Source organism: Phalangium opilio, unplaced genomic scaffold, assembly GCF_054372755.1.
Source record: "Phalangium opilio isolate 3A_F unplaced genomic scaffold, DU_Popi_V2 ptg000042l_1, whole genome shotgun sequence".
Lineage (NCBI taxonomy): Eukaryota > Metazoa > Arthropoda > Arachnida > Opiliones > Phalangiidae > Phalangium > Phalangium opilio.
This window is the reverse complement of record NW_028324166.1, coordinates 2,336,771-2,353,529: the sequence shown is the minus strand read 5'-3', so window position 1 is coordinate 2,353,529 and position 16,759 is coordinate 2,336,771. Positions and strand designations below refer to the sequence as shown.

The 16,759-nt window shown below is 36.3% G+C and overlaps 3 protein-coding genes across 4 annotated transcripts; all 3 read right to left on the bottom strand.

Annotated features, from left to right (window-relative positions):
* Positions 1 to 6,193: 6,193 nt before the first annotated feature.
* LOC149678276 (cytochrome P450 4V2-like) lies at positions 6,194 to 8,126 on the bottom strand. 2 transcript variants are annotated; one of them, XM_089837112.1, is made up of 5 exons: positions 7,914 to 8,126; positions 7,030 to 7,142; positions 6,865 to 6,950; positions 6,588 to 6,787; positions 6,194 to 6,354 (listed from the first exon to the last, which is right to left on the bottom strand). In XM_089837112.1, the coding sequence occupies exons 1-5, from the start codon at positions 8,110 to 8,112 to the stop codon at positions 6,281 to 6,283; spliced, it is 672 nt and encodes a 223-aa protein (XP_089693238.1). In that variant the 5' UTR covers positions 8,113 to 8,126; the 3' UTR covers positions 6,194 to 6,280. The 2 variants fall into 2 exon arrangements, with proteins under 2 accessions (XP_089693238.1, XP_089693237.1); XM_089837111.1 differs by lacking the exon at positions 6,194 to 6,354 and having other exon boundaries at positions 6,384 to 6,787.
* Positions 8,127 to 8,233: 107 nt separating this feature from the next.
* Positions 8,234 to 13,747, bottom strand: LOC149678275 (cytochrome P450 4V2-like). The gene is made up of 12 exons (XM_089837030.1): positions 13,538 to 13,747; positions 11,619 to 11,742; positions 11,439 to 11,551; positions 11,296 to 11,381; positions 10,868 to 11,067; positions 10,745 to 10,814; positions 9,844 to 9,967; positions 9,620 to 9,775; positions 9,387 to 9,560; positions 9,243 to 9,309; positions 8,863 to 9,042; positions 8,234 to 8,803 (listed from the first exon to the last, which is right to left on the bottom strand). Exons 1-12 carry the CDS (start codon positions 13,745 to 13,747, stop codon positions 8,637 to 8,639), a joined length of 1,671 nt encoding a protein of 556 aa, XP_089693156.1. The 3' UTR covers positions 8,234 to 8,636.
* A 350-nt stretch (positions 13,748 to 14,097) lies between these two features.
* On the bottom strand, positions 14,098 to 16,504 carry LOC149678274 (cytochrome P450 4V2-like). The gene is made up of 7 exons (XM_089836264.1): positions 16,349 to 16,504; positions 15,394 to 15,517; positions 15,174 to 15,329; positions 14,941 to 15,114; positions 14,794 to 14,860; positions 14,425 to 14,604; positions 14,098 to 14,364 (listed from the first exon to the last, which is right to left on the bottom strand). Exons 2-7 carry the CDS (start codon positions 15,451 to 15,453, stop codon positions 14,198 to 14,200), a joined length of 804 nt encoding a protein of 267 aa, XP_089692390.1. The 5' UTR covers positions 15,454 to 15,517; positions 16,349 to 16,504; the 3' UTR covers positions 14,098 to 14,197.
* Between the last annotated feature and the right edge of the window lie 255 nt (positions 16,505 to 16,759).

Genomic DNA, 16,759 nt, shown 5'->3' with positions numbered 1-16,759 from the left:
TCTATCTTTTTACATCCATAACTAATGTTTTACTCACTAAAGGACAACAAAAAGACCTTACAAGATGCGTTGATTCATTACCTGTCCAATAATGTTTGTCCCGTAAGCGTAGATTAAAATGCGGAAAAGATACGGGAATTATTAGCCCAGTATCCAGATTTAGTCATAAACGTGATGCCAATTTTAGCTGATTTAGCATGTTTGGCCGAGTGATATTGGGTTTAACTATACTTCCAAACACCGTATCATGACTCACTTGATGTAAAATGTAGATTCGACAACTTTTTTGCCACAAAAACATAGCAGTGTAGTTTACTTTGATTTAACTTAGTAATTATTTCCTTTGAAATACCGTACATAAGCGTTAGAGTGCATTTAATTTACAATTTTTAACCGTAATGAACTGACAGCGCGCCAATTTTTAAAGCTTTAAGCAGATGACACTCGGTGGCCTTTAAAATATATGTACAGGTATAAAATGGTAAGCGTTGGTTGCTAGATGGTCGTAGCATCGCTAACAAATTATATTTGCTTAATATTTGTTACAAAAACTTGGATTTTTTGTATTTAAATAGGGTGTTCCAAATTAGGACGGGGTGTTCCAATTTAGGACGGGGGCGTTCCAATTTAGGACGGACCGTTCCAAGTTAGGGCGGAAATCGACCTTTTCTAAAACCCATTTTGCTGGAAAAGTACGCGTCTTAGCAATCTGAAAATGGGTGCAATAGATCGGCAATAGTTCAAACTTCATGTATTGGTCTGCTTGTTCACTTCAGTAACTTATTTGGTACTGAAAAATCTGACTTTCCAAAGAGCTTGAGAAAGTGTTCCAAGATAGGGCTACTGACCATACCAAGAAATATATAATGATGCAACTCGTAAAAGCTCGCGGAACCTAAATGACGGTTAAAAGTTTTCTGGCAGATCAAGATCACTCATAATTCCAAAGCAAAGAGGGGAAAATAAATGAGACCAAAAACGGATTTATAAATCCGTTTTTGATGAGAGCCATTTCCCTATGTTCACTTGCAACTGTCGCGGAAATTATAAAGTCCATGGTTACGCGTCACTCTTCAAACTAAATATGTCCAGGTTGTAATTTAATGATGCTCTGCTTCTATTCGGTACCAAAGACTCAAAGAGTTCTCAATTTACCCGCAATTAAGTAGAATGCGAACTTCTCGATTGACTCCGATATGTCTAATATATTGGAATCAGATTTGGAGATGTCTTCTTGAAATTGAGAGATCATTATTTTGACGTGTTTGTTCATCATGGGAACGAACTCCCTGATACTCCCAAGATGAAACATCGGATTCAACAATTTCCTCTGTTTCCTCCAAAGGTCTCCATTGCTGAAAATTTGGCAAATAGACAAATTTTATACAGAAAAACCAACACATAGAGGTGAGGCCGCGATGCCATAAGGAACCCGAGTTCACAACATTCGGAAGGCTAGCCAACTCGAGCTCGTAAGGGAGAAGTATACCCTAATTTCGGCCTCGCTCCTGATTTCTCTGTATGTAATTTCCGAAATGGTCTTTTAAATAGCTTTTTTCGATTTTTGCCTGATCATAAGAAATGCAAATACTTTTTCACATTTACCTCATTGTTAAGCCATATCCTACAAATATGTGGAATAACTTGTAAAATTCGGCTTTGTTGATTTCTTTGCTACTTTTTAGCACAACCTTGAAATAAGTGGTCAATTAGGCAGGGGTTAGCGAGGTCAGTTCCAAATTTTGTCACCCCACTCGCGAAAGGTCTTACCTTAATTAAATCTGGATCAAACAACATTACGATTTTTTTATTCAATATATTGAAACGGAAAAGTCCTTCGTGACGAAATATCGAAGACATTCCCATAAGGGTCTCCAAGATATCTAAAAGTTGAAATATCAACAATTAGAGATAAACAGACTAAATACGTCGGAGTTTCAGTGCCGGGCATAAAACAAATTATTACCCGTCAATTTTCAGGTACAACTCATTTCCTTACAGTTTGGAAATAAAACATTTTTATTTTCTTATCGATTACTTTTTAAAAACCTTAAACTTATGCTGCTGGCCCATTGAACCGATTATAGCCAAAATGTGAGGTTTTATCATCATAATATTATCCATATTACTTAACGATAGATAAATTTTAAACGCAGTTTTTACAATTGGAATTATAAAATGCATTATTTTACTTTTATTTTTTAACAGAAATACCATTGTTTTAATGCACTTTTTCATATCGATAGTGATGTTCCAATGGTCAAAGTTTAATAGCATGACTATATTGTGGCATAACCGAACCAAACCTAACCCTAACCTAATCAACAAGAAAATAAAAATATTTTATTTGCAAACTGGGCGGAAATGTGTTATGGTAAAAAAATGGTAAACTAAAATTTTGATGTATAAACTGTGCGCAAATGGGCCATAAAAAGTGTGCAGAATTGAGCTATGATTCTCGAAAATTGTGCGGAAATGCGCATCTTCGACTTTATTGTGCTTAAATAAAATTAATATTTTTTTACGTTATCTAATTAGGATGTGAATTTCATCGCTGATGTTATTTAACTGGATAATCACGGCGCATTTTGAAAATTGCAATCTATTTATAAATACCTACATGTATTGGTCTCTAATAGAACATTTTTTCCTTATTTAAATACATTTTTAAAAACGTTATACTTACAAGTTGTAGAGCTGATTTCTTCAACGGGTGGGAAAAGCTTTAGAAATCTGAAGTGACCCAAGGCAAAGACGGACTTGAAACCGTAATTTGGGTACGAATCCCAAATTGCCGGTAATGGAATAAGTTTAAGCAGAGACGATATAAATTCCATCAATTTATGAATCACTTCAAACACGAAAACTAAAATCTTCAGCGACATGATTTAAGTTTGATTGAAAAACCAATCGTACAGCGATGAATACTTCGATCCGTGGTTTTTTTAACTCAGGATGGAGTCGAATTCATTTATTGTAAACTTCAATATTTTGTCAAACCGGATAAATTGAATTAATAACTAATTTCACTCAATCTAGAACATTTATATTCTAAGAGAGTGGTAGCTCTTTAAAGGGAGGGTGAAGTGGAAAATCAAGTGATTTATTTATCGATTCTTCTCCAGTCTGTATGGTGAAACATTCAGGAAATACTGTCTCCGAATGATTTTACAATTCAAATAAGGTTCAGATTTTAAGAACAATTTGAAATTAGGACCTCCGACCAATCGCGTAACGTCCTGCCTTTTTGTTAACAAGATTCTCGTGGCACGCGCCATGTCTCGCGCCACGATCGTCACATCGCGCGCAAATTTTATCAAATCTCGCGATAAAATCATTCGACATGGAACACGTACCACGAGAATTTTTTTAACAAATTGGCAAGGCTTTACGCGATTTGTCGGAGGTCCTTATTTCAAATTATCCATGAAATTTCAATAATTGTAATATTAAAACCATTCGGTGTTATTTCTTGGATGTTTCTCTATGCAGATTGGTATTATAATTAGTAGAAGAATCGATAAAAAGCCACTTTATTTTCCACTTCTCCCTCCCTTTAAGGTGTGATTAAAATTTCAAAGATATCCTTCAAATAACTTTTCTTATAAAGAATAGTTGTTAACCTTGGGTGGTTTTCATTTGCAGAAAAAACAAGTTGGGAAAACCAAAATATTACCTCTCCGTGTCAAGAGGTCTACTACTACAAACGTATTTACCTAGATATGGAATTATTTCACTTTTTTGAAGTAAAAATTTACGAAATATTGAAGCAGTATTCCAAACATAGCGAATGTACAGTAAAGCAGACGACATTTTACATCCAATAAGGATAAATCTTGGACACATGGAAATCAGTCAATGGGGAAAAGAACAGGAAATGAAGTCTACGCTTCACCTGTTTACCCTATATTCTGAAAGCTACATTCACAACTGGTTTGCAGTGTAAACACTATCGTCTCGTCTCACCTCAACAATATTCTTAGTTTGCCAACATGAATGTTAACGTTAAATAACACCAAAGCTAAATTGTAGCTAGACGCACTAATAGTCAATGCGCACCATAAAGAGAATAATAAGTCTGTAGTTACTAGCCGTTTACCATTAGCCCTTTTACTAACCTTATTATTATTATTTAAGAGTGTATTTAACTTTCGACTCACTCTGAACCGTTGATGTCTGTTCATTTCAGACACGAAAATCAAAGCCAATAGTTTACTTCACCTCAGGCCTCAATTATTTACTCTTTGTTTCACTAAGCCTATTGCGGATAATACTTGTTATACGCGCCTGAGTCTAGATCTTAGTTTTCTTCATGAAATTACTAAACCAAGGATTATTCTATATACAGATGTAGTATAGCTTACGCAATATATAAACAGCCATTTCAAATAACAATATTAAAATAAATCTTTGGAATATCAAAATGAAACAGAGCTTTAAAGCTACAAAAGTACTAAATGCATCATAATTACGAAAAACACTTCCACATATTCACTTTATATTATGGAAAAAGGGAATATTAAGGTTCTGTATGATTTCTTAACACATCAACACAAGGCTAACTGCTAACGCGACGCACTAGTGTAACAATGGACGGACACACACAGACAAAAACATAGACTGCTTTTTAAATCTTTCCGTATTAATTTTGAGTTGAGAAACAAGATTATCTTTAATATTTAAATAAATATAATTATTTTTAATTATTTTAATCTTTAATTATTAACATTAATAATAGTTAAATCGTTTAAAATAAAGTTATACCTATTATCTTCTCAAACTTTTCTAATATTGACGTTTAAAGTGAAGGGTACCCCTCTTGCCCGCTTTCTTCAAATTTTGGGGTATATATACGATTCGTTTCCATTATAATAGTAAGGAAAAAGCGCAATTGCGAAAACCTTTGGTGGCCGATCCCACCTTAGGGAGGCTAGACGTTTCTCGTAACCCTAGCTGATCGCCGCGTATATCCTAAAACCAAACGATGATAATGGAGTAGAAGCCAATGATACAGATTGGTGTCTATGTGGAATAGACGGAAGACCAGCGGATGGTGGTGTTAGAAGCCAATGATACAGAATGGTGTCTATGTGGAATAGACGGAAGACAAGAGGATGGTGGTGTTAGAAGCCAATGATACAGATTGGTGTCTATGTGGAATAGACGGAAGACCAGTGGATGGTGGTGTTAGAACCCAATGATACAGATTGGCGTCTATATGGAATAGACGGAAGACCAGTGGATGGTGGTGTTAGAAGCCAGTGTAAGTGCGGACTGGTGTCAATGTGGGATTGATAAAGAATAGAAGATGGTGGTGGTGGAAGCCAGAAAAGTACCAGACTGGTGTTCATATGGGATGGACGAAGACCAAACATGGTGGTGTGAGAACTCAAGTATAGAGTAGCCAACGGAGAGAAATACAATTTTCCAAATTTCTGTGAACTGTCAATGCGGTCCGGAAATTGGGAACACGTTTGCTCCGATACGCAAACTGCGAACGCGGTCACGTGGGTGTAACAACGGACAGACAGACAGACACACACACACACAGACAGACAGACACGGCCGTTACAGAACCTCTCCTGGACTACGTCACACGGAGAGGTAAAAATCGCTCATTTTGACTAAAAATTGGAAATAATAATATCAAGACTGAAATTACAGATAAAAATTAAATATGTCTTTGTCGACAAGGATGCGAAAACGTGAAAAATAAGCGTTTTTGATAAATTCCCTCAGGTACAAATATTCCAATTTTGGTTCAATACTATTGGACCAATTTCCCATTTCCCCCTGGGGCGCTTTCGAAAAGTGGGGAATAGCTTCAAAAGACTGCGCTAAAAGAAAGTGTACCTTGCTAACTTTTCTCCGATACTGAGTAGCAAGCATTTTTAAACGATTTGAAGGCTAAATATGAGGAGAATGTGAAATAAGCCATAATCCACAACGGATCCTTTGATATGATTTTCCGTTTCTAATTACATTCTGCCAAGGTGGTCTTATATCTTTCCCTAACGACTAAAAGTGCCTTGACAAAATTTTCCTGTCTGTGTGGACACTTAACGCCTTTGAAATGTGATTTGTACAATATTTTATTTAGAATATAACTCTTTTTTACAATTTTCAAATTTAATAAAACAATACTTAATTTCGGATTAATTAAACCATTTTGAAAATAAAGGGGAAGGGGAAGCTGAGTGGTGTTCAATATGTTAATTCTGTTTGAACGGAAAGATGTCACAGTTGAGGATTATATTTTGTTAATTGAAAAAAGAAAAGATTACCTTATTATAGCTTTGAAAAGGACATCTTTGAAAATATTCTCATTTTCATATTCATGGTCAGAAACCGCGTCTATAATAAGAAAACGAAATTACACCTTAAGGTGTATTATGCCACCTATATTTTACTGAATTTCGTAACTTTTTGGTCTGTGATAAGCACCCATAATCAAAGCCTAACCTAAACTAAACATAGCAGGAAAAAAATTTGTTTAGCAGTGAATCATTCTTAAATAATAATGCAATGAGTTCCCCGGTTGATTTCATAGAGTAGCGCATCATCTGCAATACAGACTTTTAAGTTACCAATTATTATGAAGAAAGCGCACTTCTCGACTGACTCCGTTATATCTAAAATCTTGGAATGAGATTTGTGAAGGTTTTCTTGCAATTGAGATATCATCATTTTGACGTGTTTGTTCATCATGGGAACGAACTCCTTGATGCTCCCAAGATGAAACAACGGATTAAACAATTTCCTCTGTTTCCACCAAAGATATCCCGTGCTGGAAATTCGGCAATACAATTGCTTTTTTGAATACATCGCTATCATAAGAAATTTAATAACTTTTCAAACTCTTACCTCGCTACTAAGCCATTTCCTAAAAACATGTGAAAAAGCTTGTAATGCTTGCTTTTGTTGATTTCTTTGCTACTGGTTAGGACAACCTTGAAATAAGTGGTCAATTGATCGGTAGTTAGCGGGGTCAGTCTCAAATTTCTTGCCACTCTTTGAAAGGGACCTTACCTTTATTAGCTCTGGGTCAACTAAAAAAAGCATTTTCAGATTGAAAATGTTGAAATCAAAAAGTCCTCCTTGACGAAATATGGTAGCCATTCCCATAAGGGTCTCCATAAAATCTAAAAATAGCAGAATTAATCTCTTATAAGGGATGCAGAGATTTGTCACAACAAAAAACCACAAACATATTGGCTGTGAAATATGGGGGGGGGCTCTGCAAGTAAATACCATGTTTCATTAGTGTTGCAAATGCAATTTACAGGGCCAATCTCTCGATACTACTTTCAGTTCTAAATTATATTTGGAACATTGTTCCAAATTCCCAGATTGTGTGAGCACGATAGTATACCGTCAATTGCTAAGATGTTTAATATTGCGAATTCAAACGTAGGACTGTTCACGATATCGAAGCAGCTCTGGGTCGTGACGAGCGAGCCGAGCCGACACTTTGGCGGATCGATTAAGGAGCGAGCGAGCTTTTTTAAGGTCGAGCCGACAGGCATCGAGCAACTACGACTCGCGGGCTTAGTTAATAAAATTGTGCTCTCCTTTTAGTCTTTCTTCTCTCCACAAATAGCGTTCCGTTGCATTTTTACATGAAATAAAGCGTGGGAAAATTTGCTTTCTCTCGCCTCTAACCGTGAGAATAAAACGATTTCTTCACATTTTACCGAGTGGGTTGTAGTGAAACATTTCATTCGTAAACATGGGATAGCATTTCTAGTCGTTCTCAAGTCTTACGTTGGTAGTAGAAATTTTTGTTAAACATATGTATGTTAACCCGGCCAGCTCAGCTCGACTCGTGAACAGTCTTAAGTAGTGACATACTTATGGAACGTATCTTATACGCTTATGGTAAAATTTGGTATTTAAAATAGTCTATTACTCACAAGTTGTAGAGGTGACTTCTTTAACGGGCGGAAAGAGCTTTAGAAATCTGACGTGTCCAAAGGCGAAGACCGACTGGAAACCGTAATTTGGGTACGAATCCCATATTCGCGGTAATGGAATACTTTTAAGTACAGACGATATAAGTTCCATAAAATTATGAGTCAATTCAAACACGAAAAGTAATATCTTCAGCGACATGATTGTTGTGTGATGGAAAGAACAACTGAGCGATCAAAAACACTTGGACCCGCGGTGTTTATACGCAGGATGGAGTAGAAATAATTTCTTATTAACTCGTAATGCATTTCTAATTGCCGGCTCGATTTCATAAATTGAACTTTTAATTCAGGTAAAACATGTTCGCTTAAGTTGTTTACCGTTATAAATTCATTTGAACCGGGTTAAGTTCAGTCAGCCTAAATGAAAACTGTCTCTCTCGGGACTACTTGATCATTAATAAGCAGCCTCAAGGGCGTAATATGAATAAATTAAAACTTTGTTATATAATTTTTCCAAACGGTCTAATAAACCCTTTTTTTAACTAGTCACCTAAGAGTACGATGTTTCTTACTAACAGAGTGTTTCGATTCATGACATGAATATTATAACAAGATATATATATATATATATGATTAATTAATGTTTTCGCGTGGATCTACTTCTGCAAAGAAGCCGTTTAGCCATTGAAAGTTCGACAAGTGAAATACAATACATGAATATTTTCAATTCTTCTGGTTTCTGGGCTCCAAATGGAGAGGCATTTTATGAATTTTTGTGACAATATCAAAACCAGGAATGACCTTATCTCTCGGTAATTGGGAAGTGACTCGGAAATGGCGAAGAAAGTTCGCTAAAATTACTTTCAATTCAATCGTGGCGAATGGTTGTCCTGGAAACAATTGAAATAAAATGAAGTTATTAATTATAGAAAGTAAAGTGTTGACGAACCGATGCAATTGCGGGGACCGGCTGCAAATGGGATGTAGGCAAATGGGTGTCTTCCTTCGCTGTTCTTCCGGTTGAATCTGTCGGGGTCGAATACCTCTGGATTTGTGAAATGTCGGGGGTCGTGATGAACGCCTTGAATCAAGATGGCGCAAGTCACACCCTTTTTAAGAATTTTCTTGCCTAAAATTTGCAATGCTATTACTTTATCAATGATCTATAGTCCTAGTGGGTTAAAGCCAAATGCTCTCCTCTGAATTTTAGACGTAGAACAAAGAGACAAGGAGACATTTAATTAGTTCACTTGCTACTCTACTTGGCAAAATAGTGAATTATTAATGTTAATCTAGTAAGAAAGAAATTAGTATAAGCTGAAATCGAACCCATTTGTAAGTCTTCAGTGAGTTCGCGACCAATCAACGGAGTTGGAGGACACAGCCTTAGGGATTCCTGCAAAGGGTTAAGTTGGCTTTCACTTAATATTGGAAAACTTCTAATACAGCTTTAGCTGTTGAACAAAAATTAACCTTCGTGACTCTTTCGAGGTAGGTCAAGTGCTTTAAGTCGTCGTATTCAATGTCTCTTTCGATGTCCGTTCCACAGACGGAAGTTAACTCTTGGTAGACCTTTTCTTGAATCTCCGGGTAAAGACCGAGCATGTACAGGGTAAATATTGTAGCGGTAGTGATGGTGTCAAAACCCTGCGAAAATAATTTAATATAACCTTTTTACATTTAAACGGCATTATGTTATTTATTACCGCTGCAATGAGAGTGATACATTCGTCTCGAAATTGTTTATCACTCATTAAGTCCGGATTTTTCTCAAGCATTTGTAGAATTATATCCCCGAAGTTCACATTTCGAATGTTGTCGTTGTGCTCTTTCATATTCGCCTTCTTTTTCGCTAATTCCGTCTGCAAATGAGTTGGTGATTTCCTCACGATTGGTTTCGCTTTATCGTATCAAACAGTATCAAATTTACTTGGAATATCTCGTCAATTACTTTCATTGTATTTACGGTTTCTTTTCCCTTAGCTGTTAATTTGAATATGTTCTCCGATATTAACCATGGTCGAACTAAACGGTAACTGAAGCTTTCTTCGCACCTAATGTTAATGGCATTTTTAGTTAAGTCATAGTAATTAGTCGCTTAAGAACTGATTGGTTTTTGGAGAGCATTGAAAGTTCGAATCTCTCCTCACTTAAAATAGAATTATCACACGCTTGAACTCTCTGTTACAAATCGGAACCTCCGAAATGATCTAGACCCGTGCATGTCGAGTTTCATGGAGAAAATATTTTTACCCTATATGTGTACTAGGTAGGTGGCGCTTTTATTACCGTTGCGACCGGGGCCTTCCATAAATTATCGATGATACTTTAGGGGCCAATTATAAAACATTTATGAAAGAGAAAGGTTTCACCCTTAAATTAACGTAATTGGTTTAGGGTCTTTTCACTTTTTATTGACAGGGGTCTTCCTTAAATTATCGTTGATATTTTAGGGGTCAGTCATAAAATTTTTATGATAGAGAAAAGTTTCATCCTATAATTAACGTAAATGTTTTGGGGGCTGTTCACTTTTTATTGAATCTTTCGGTTAGATTGTATTGATGACAACAAAATAAATTATTTCAATTAAAATAATTCAGTAAGAGTAATAAAAACGTATAGTTACAATCCGCGACCTTGGCCCAAATACTTAAGCAGTCGACAGGGTCACGGGGTTGAACTTTGTTTATTTTAACGGTAATATAAGCGCCCCCAAGCGTAAAACTACGGCGAACTAAATTTGTTAAAAAAATATTTTCGCTTTTTGACACGCATGGGCCTAGTTCATTACGGAGGCTCTGGTGGAATGAATAAATTTTTCCACTTGGTACCTTTTAATGGCTTTGAAAATGAAATCTCCAAGTTGTTTGTTACTTTGATAATCTTCGTCAGACACTGCGTCTATAAAAACAAATAATTAACTTCGCCGCATCGCTTCAATGCTCTTAATTTACCCATAATTATGTAGAATGCGCACTTCTCGATTGATTCCACTATATCTAAAATATCGGAATCAGATTTGGAAATGTCATCCTGAAATTGAGAAATCATCCTTTTAACGTGTTTGTTCATCATGGGAACGAACTCCTTGATGCTCCCAAGATGAAATATCGGATTCAGCAATTTCCTCTGTTTCTTCCAATGATCTCCTTCCCTGGAAATAGATCATTTCAAAAATGACATACAGAAAACACAGGCACACAGGGGCAGGCGGCCATTGGGGGGGGGATATACCTCGCGCTGAAAAACAATGCTAGAGTTCACAGAACGCGGGAGGCTAGCCAACTCGCTTTGTCTCTAGCGGTGCATGCTTCTTGGCGAGAGGGAGAAGAAAACCCCTGTGTGTTGGTTTCTCTTTATGTAATTTCCTAAATAGGCTTACCTCGTTACTAACCCATTTCCAAAAAATATGTGGAATAACTTGTAAAATTCGGCTTTGTTGATTTCTTTGCTACTGGTTAGCACAACCTTGAAAAAAGTGGTTAGTTCGGCGGAAGTTAGCGAGGTCAGTTCTAAATTTCCTACCTTAATTAAATCTGGATCAACCAATATTACGCCTTTTTTATGAAATAAATTGAAATGGAAAAGTCCTTCTTGACGAAATAACGAAGACATTCCCATAAGGGTTTCCAAAGCATCTAAAAGTTGAAAGATTTTTCAATTAGAAATGCGCAGACTTATGGGGGTTGAAACCGTTGTACTCACAAGTTGTAGAGGTGATTTCTTTAACGGGTGGAAAGAGCTTTATAAATCTGGCGTGTCCAAAGGCGAAGACGGACTTGAAACCGTAATTTGGGTACGAATCCCAAAATGGCGGTAATGGAATACCCTTAAGCAGAGACGATATAAATGTCACCCAATTATGAATCACTTCAAACGCTAAAAGTATTATCTTCAGCGACATGATTGTTTATTGTTTGATGGAAAGACTAGTTGTGAAGCGATCAACACTTCGACCAGCCGTCAGGATGGAGTCGAATTCATTTATTATTCACTCGAAATGTCGTTAGTGAACCGGTTAAATTTAATTTTTAACTAATAAAAAACTTTAGCAAACAAGTTTTCCTGAATTACCATATACGTGTATTTAATTACAAATTGGAGAATTCTCTTAAACGTGCTGAAAGGAAGTAAATGATTATTTTCGCGTTTGAGACGTTTAAAAATAATTAGCGTTTCTTAAAATAACTTAACTAGAATTAAGATAAATTACTGACGATTAAAATAAATTCATTATTCCTAAAATCATTTTAAACATAGCTTTAGTCGACGTTTGAATTCTAGCGTATGCCTCTTTAAATTTTTTTTTGGAAATTTAGGGTATGTAAGGCAATTAATTCACAGTAATAATAAGAAAGCCCGCAATTGCGTGAATCGTTGATGGAAGCCCATAAATTGGAGGGCTAGACGTTTCTCGTAACCTTAGCCAATCACCGCTAACGATGAAAATGGGGTAGAACCCAATATTGATTTCTGCGAACTGCGAACGCGGTCCGGATACTGCGAATACGTTTGCTCCGATTTGCTAACAGCGAACGCGGTGACAGACACAAACACACACACACAGAAACGTTCAGTGTAATACCTCTCCATGAAGTCAGTGACGTCACCGCCACTCGGAGAGGTAAACACTGAATCAGATCTAGCGTCTAGCCACTCTAAAATAGAATACGAGCTAAACAATGTATGTTATTGCCCGATCAGACGTAATTTTGATCATGACTCTTGGATCTAATAAAGGACTACGTGTATTTATCTTCCGGCTCACTCTGAACCGTTAAAACCTCTTCATGCAGAACACGAAACAAAACGGCAATTTCAATCGTATTTATCTTGGCTTGGGCCTTGGGTCTCTTCACATTTCGGTCTAGTCCTTACCGACTAAACATCAATGGAAGGAAAACAACTCGGCATTACACGATTTTATTTACCATTTTTGAAATATTTCAGATTTTTGAAATTAAAAAAAAACTTTCTTAATAGGCTTAATCGTCTCACATTCTTGTACTGTTAAACTACCAAAACCTGATTGAAATTAAACTAAAAATAATTTATTCCTTTAAATATAACAGGATCACGTCGGTTTTTAGTTTTCTTTAATACCTGCTTATTATTTTGTATGTAATAAGAATAAGAATTAATTTTAATCATTCCATCATTGGAGCAATGCCATTTTGGAATGCGTATTTTATTTCATAAACAAAACGCTTAAGAGAATTCTGAAATTTACAATTAAATAGAAAAGTTCGATGGTAATTGAGGAAAAACATGTTCGCTAAAGTTGTATATCGGCTATTTATTCAATTTAACTGCTTTATCAATCTTAATTACTCTCATTATAATATTCATATTAAAGTTTACCGTTTATCTAACACCATATCCCATACGTTTTATTTTAATTCTATAAAATAGATCAAGATTTTATTTTATTTAAGTAGAATGTGAATAGGTCTATTCATAAACTCTTTTGTAGGAGGGTAGAACCAAGAAGAAATATACTTATAAGAAGGCCTAAATCAGCCTCTGGTGCTCGCGTGATACTCTATAATCCCCCTTCATTTTAAACAGAGGTGGGACTTAATATTTTATCTTACACTATGTTTTCCACCTTCTATCTCTTTTACCTTTATCTTAAGCCTTGGTTGGTTTTTTTTGGAACTCACGAACTCATAACTATAGTACACCTGATTCGACTTAGAAATAATTACAGAACGATTTTCACGTAGAGACACATGTTCCAAATCCATCGAGTTAGGTTCAAAATATTTTACTATGTTGTTAATGGCAATTAAAGTAAAATTGTTTACCGTTTCATCACCGCGGGCAGCCTCCATTTTCTGCTTACTTTGCTCGAGTTCTTTTTCTCTACACTGAATACGTCATTCTCGTCTGTATGACCTATACCCACGCAGTTCAATGGGAAATGACGGACATGAAAGGGGTGGGGCCAACTTTTCCACTAACACCTGCGTAAGAGTATAGGCCTATGTCTGTCGAATGGTTTATTTCTTCTTGGTATAACTAAGGGACTGAGACAATCTGAGCTCTGTTGTCCTTATCATTAAAATGTGGTGTTATTTATACAAGAATTCTGAGAAATCAGGAAACGATATCGTTTATTTTAGTTAACATCTTTATCGTTCAGGATAGTAAAAATTATATAAGATCAATTAATTGTTTTGAGTGGATCTACAAAAAAATGTGCTTTCTTTATTAATTACTTTGGCAAAGTAGACGTTTAGCCATTGTTTGTTCAACAAGTGAAATACAATACATTGGTACTTTCAATTCTTCTGGTTTCTGGGCTCGAAATGGAGGGGCATTTCGTAAATTTTTGCGACAATATCAAAAGCAGGAATTACTTTGTCTCTCGGTAATTGGGAAGTGATTCGGAAATGGCGAAGAACATTCGCTAGAAATAATTTCAATTCAATCGCGGCGAATGCTTGTCCTGGAAAATAGAAGAAATTAATTGAAGTTATTAGTTATTGAAAGAAAGGTGTTGACGAACCGATGCAATTGCGGGGACCGGCCGCAAATGGAATGTAGGCAAATGGGTGTCTTCCTTCGCTGTTCTCCGGACTGAATCTGTCGGGGTCGAATACTTCTGGATTGGGGAAATGTCGGGGGTCGTGATGAACGCCTTGAATCAAGATGGCGCACGTCGTACCCTTTTTAATAGTTTTCTCTCCTAAAATTTGCAATGGTATTATTTTATCAATGCTAGTGGATTAAAGCCAAATGCTCTCGTCTAAATTTTAGACGTGGAACAAATAGACAAGGAGGCTTTTAATTAGGTTATTTTCAAGTGTACTTGGTGAAATAGTGAATTATTAATGTTAATTCTAATTAGATTATAATTAGTAAGCTGTAAACGAACCTATTTGTAAGTCTTCAGTTAGCTCGCGACCAATCAACGGAACTGGAGGACACTGCCTTAGCGATTCCTGTAAAGTGTTTAGTTGGCTTTCACATAATATGGGACAAATTGTCATACAGTTTTTTTTGCTGTAAAACAAAAATTAACCTTGATGACTTTTTCGAGATAGGTCAAGTGTTTTAAATCGGCGTATTCAATATCTCTTTCGACGTCTGTTCCACAGACGGAAGTCAACTCCCGATAGACCTTTTCTTGAATCTCCGGGTAAAGACCGAGCATATATAAGGTAAATGTTGTAGCGGTAGTGCTGGTGCCGAAACCCTGCCAAAGTCATTTAGTATAACCTTTGTACACTCAAAGCGCACTTAGTCGTTTATTACCGCTCCAATGATAGTCAAGCATTCGTCTCGTAGTTGTTTATCGCTCATCAATTCGGGGTTTTTCTCGAGCATTTCTATAAGGATATCCGCGAAGTTCACACTTCGAACGTTATCATCGGGTTCTTTCATATTCTGTTTCTTTTTCATCATCATCGTCTGCGAATGAATTCGTGGTTTTGTTCGCAGTGTGTCAAGACCAAATTTCAAGGAGTCTATTTACTTGAAACGTCTCGTCTAATACTTTAACTGCATTTACGGTTTCTTTTCCCTTAGCTGTCATTTTGAATATGTAGTCCAATTTCAACCACGGTCGAATTAACCTGTGACTGATGCTTTCTTCGCATCTAATAATAATGATATTATTATTTTTGGCGCTTAAGAACTGATTGATTTCCGAATAACCTTGAACTGTCGAACTTTTCCCGCTTAAAAATATATTTAACTTAAACTGGAACTCAATGGTCCTTATTCCTTTTAGGTAACTGATGTTTCTTACTTTAGTTAATTATGTAGTTTTCCTCTCAGTGTATTTAAATATTTAACTTGCCTTCTACCACCTCCATCTTTAAACCCAAAATTCAAGGGAACATCGGTTTGTGGACAACAAAGACGGTAGATATGGCTTCAAACAAAAACGGATTTATGGGATAAGAACGTCGGATCGTAGCTTTAGCCTCTAGTACCATCCTCGCATACTTTATTGAGAAACTTCGTCTGCTTATATTTTGACTCCACCCACAAATTCGATCTCTAGAAGTAGCTATATACAGAATTTGTGGGTGGAGTCAAAATATAAGCAGACGAAGTTTCTCAATAAAGTATGCGAGGATGGGGAGTGAATTCGCTAACTCCGACGTTCTTATCCCATAAATCCGTTTTTGCTTCAAACAAAAGGACTTTAGTGGACCGATTACTTTGAAACCCCATCTATCGTCTTTGGATCCACCTACCAGATATTCCGTCTTAACTATATCAAGCAGACGATAGTGGGGCGCAAGGTTCTTAGATTGGCATTCGCTTTTCAAACGTCCACGTTCTAATTACATTAATCCGTTTTTGATCCTTCATATACAATTTGAACTTTCAAGCAAGAATAATAGATAAAATAGGCAAAACTGAGGCTTCCGAGTTAAATTAGAAGACGAATTGAATTTATGGTGGAATCCATTTGGCACCTTTTAAAGGCTTTGAAAAAGATATCTCCAAGATTGTTGTTCCTTTGATAATCTACGTCAGTAACAGCGTCTATAAGAACAAATAATTAATGTTGACACTATTTTTAAGGAAACTTCAAACATTTTGTGTACGAAACAGGCTCATATCCCGTTGGACCAAATCCCATTAGACCGAATACCTCCAAACTTAACCCTAACCTTACCCTAAACCCTAAATCTTAAACCGTAGTGGCTAGTGAACGTCTTACTTTAAATATACTTGCATTCTACTAACTATTACCAGAAGTGGTATGAGACTAGAAGTGAAGGGCTCTAGCATTGATAGTAGATCCTGGCACTAGTGAACAAATTTGAGGATTTTATGCCGCTTCCATCGCGGAGAGAAAAAAATTGGTCGAGTTCCAAAAACAT

Excerpts from the sequence above, each read along its gene's own strand:
- LOC149678276 (XM_089837111.1), bottom strand. The coding sequence starts at position 8,112 with ATGTCGCTGAAGATATTACTTTTCGTGTTTGAATTGACTCATAATTTT. Across the intron at positions 7,143-7,913 it reads AGAAGTCACCTCTACAACTT|ATTTTATGGAGACCCTTATG; the intron begins GTGAGTAATAGA and ends TGCTATTTTTAG. Across the intron at positions 6,788-6,864 it reads GGAAATGGCTTAGTAGCGAG|CACGGGATATCTTTGGTGGA; the intron begins GTAAGAGTTTGA and ends CCGAATTTCCAG.
- LOC149678275 (XM_089837030.1), bottom strand. The coding sequence starts at position 13,747 with ATGGAGGCTGCCCGCGGTGATGAAACGGTAAACAATTTTACTTTAATT. Across the intron at positions 9,043-9,242 it reads CACTGAAGACTTACAAATGG|GCAAGAAAATTCTTAAAAAG; the intron begins GTTCGATTTCAG and ends TGCAAATTTTAG. Across the intron at positions 8,804-8,862 it reads CGGTCCCCGCAATTGCATCG|GACAACCATTCGCCACGATT; the intron begins GTTCGTCAACAC and ends AATTGTTTCCAG.
- LOC149678274 (XM_089836264.1), bottom strand. The coding sequence starts at position 15,453 with ATGACAGCTAAGGGAAAAGAAACCGTAAATGCAGTTAAAGTATTAGAC. Across the intron at positions 15,330-15,393 it reads TATTAGACGAGACGTTTCAA|ACGATGATGATGAAAAAGAA; the intron begins GTAAATAGACTC and ends ATTCATTCGCAG. Across the intron at positions 14,605-14,793 it reads AACTGAAGACTTACAAATAG|GAGAGAAAACTATTAAAAAG; the intron begins GTTCGTTTACAG and ends TGCAAATTTTAG.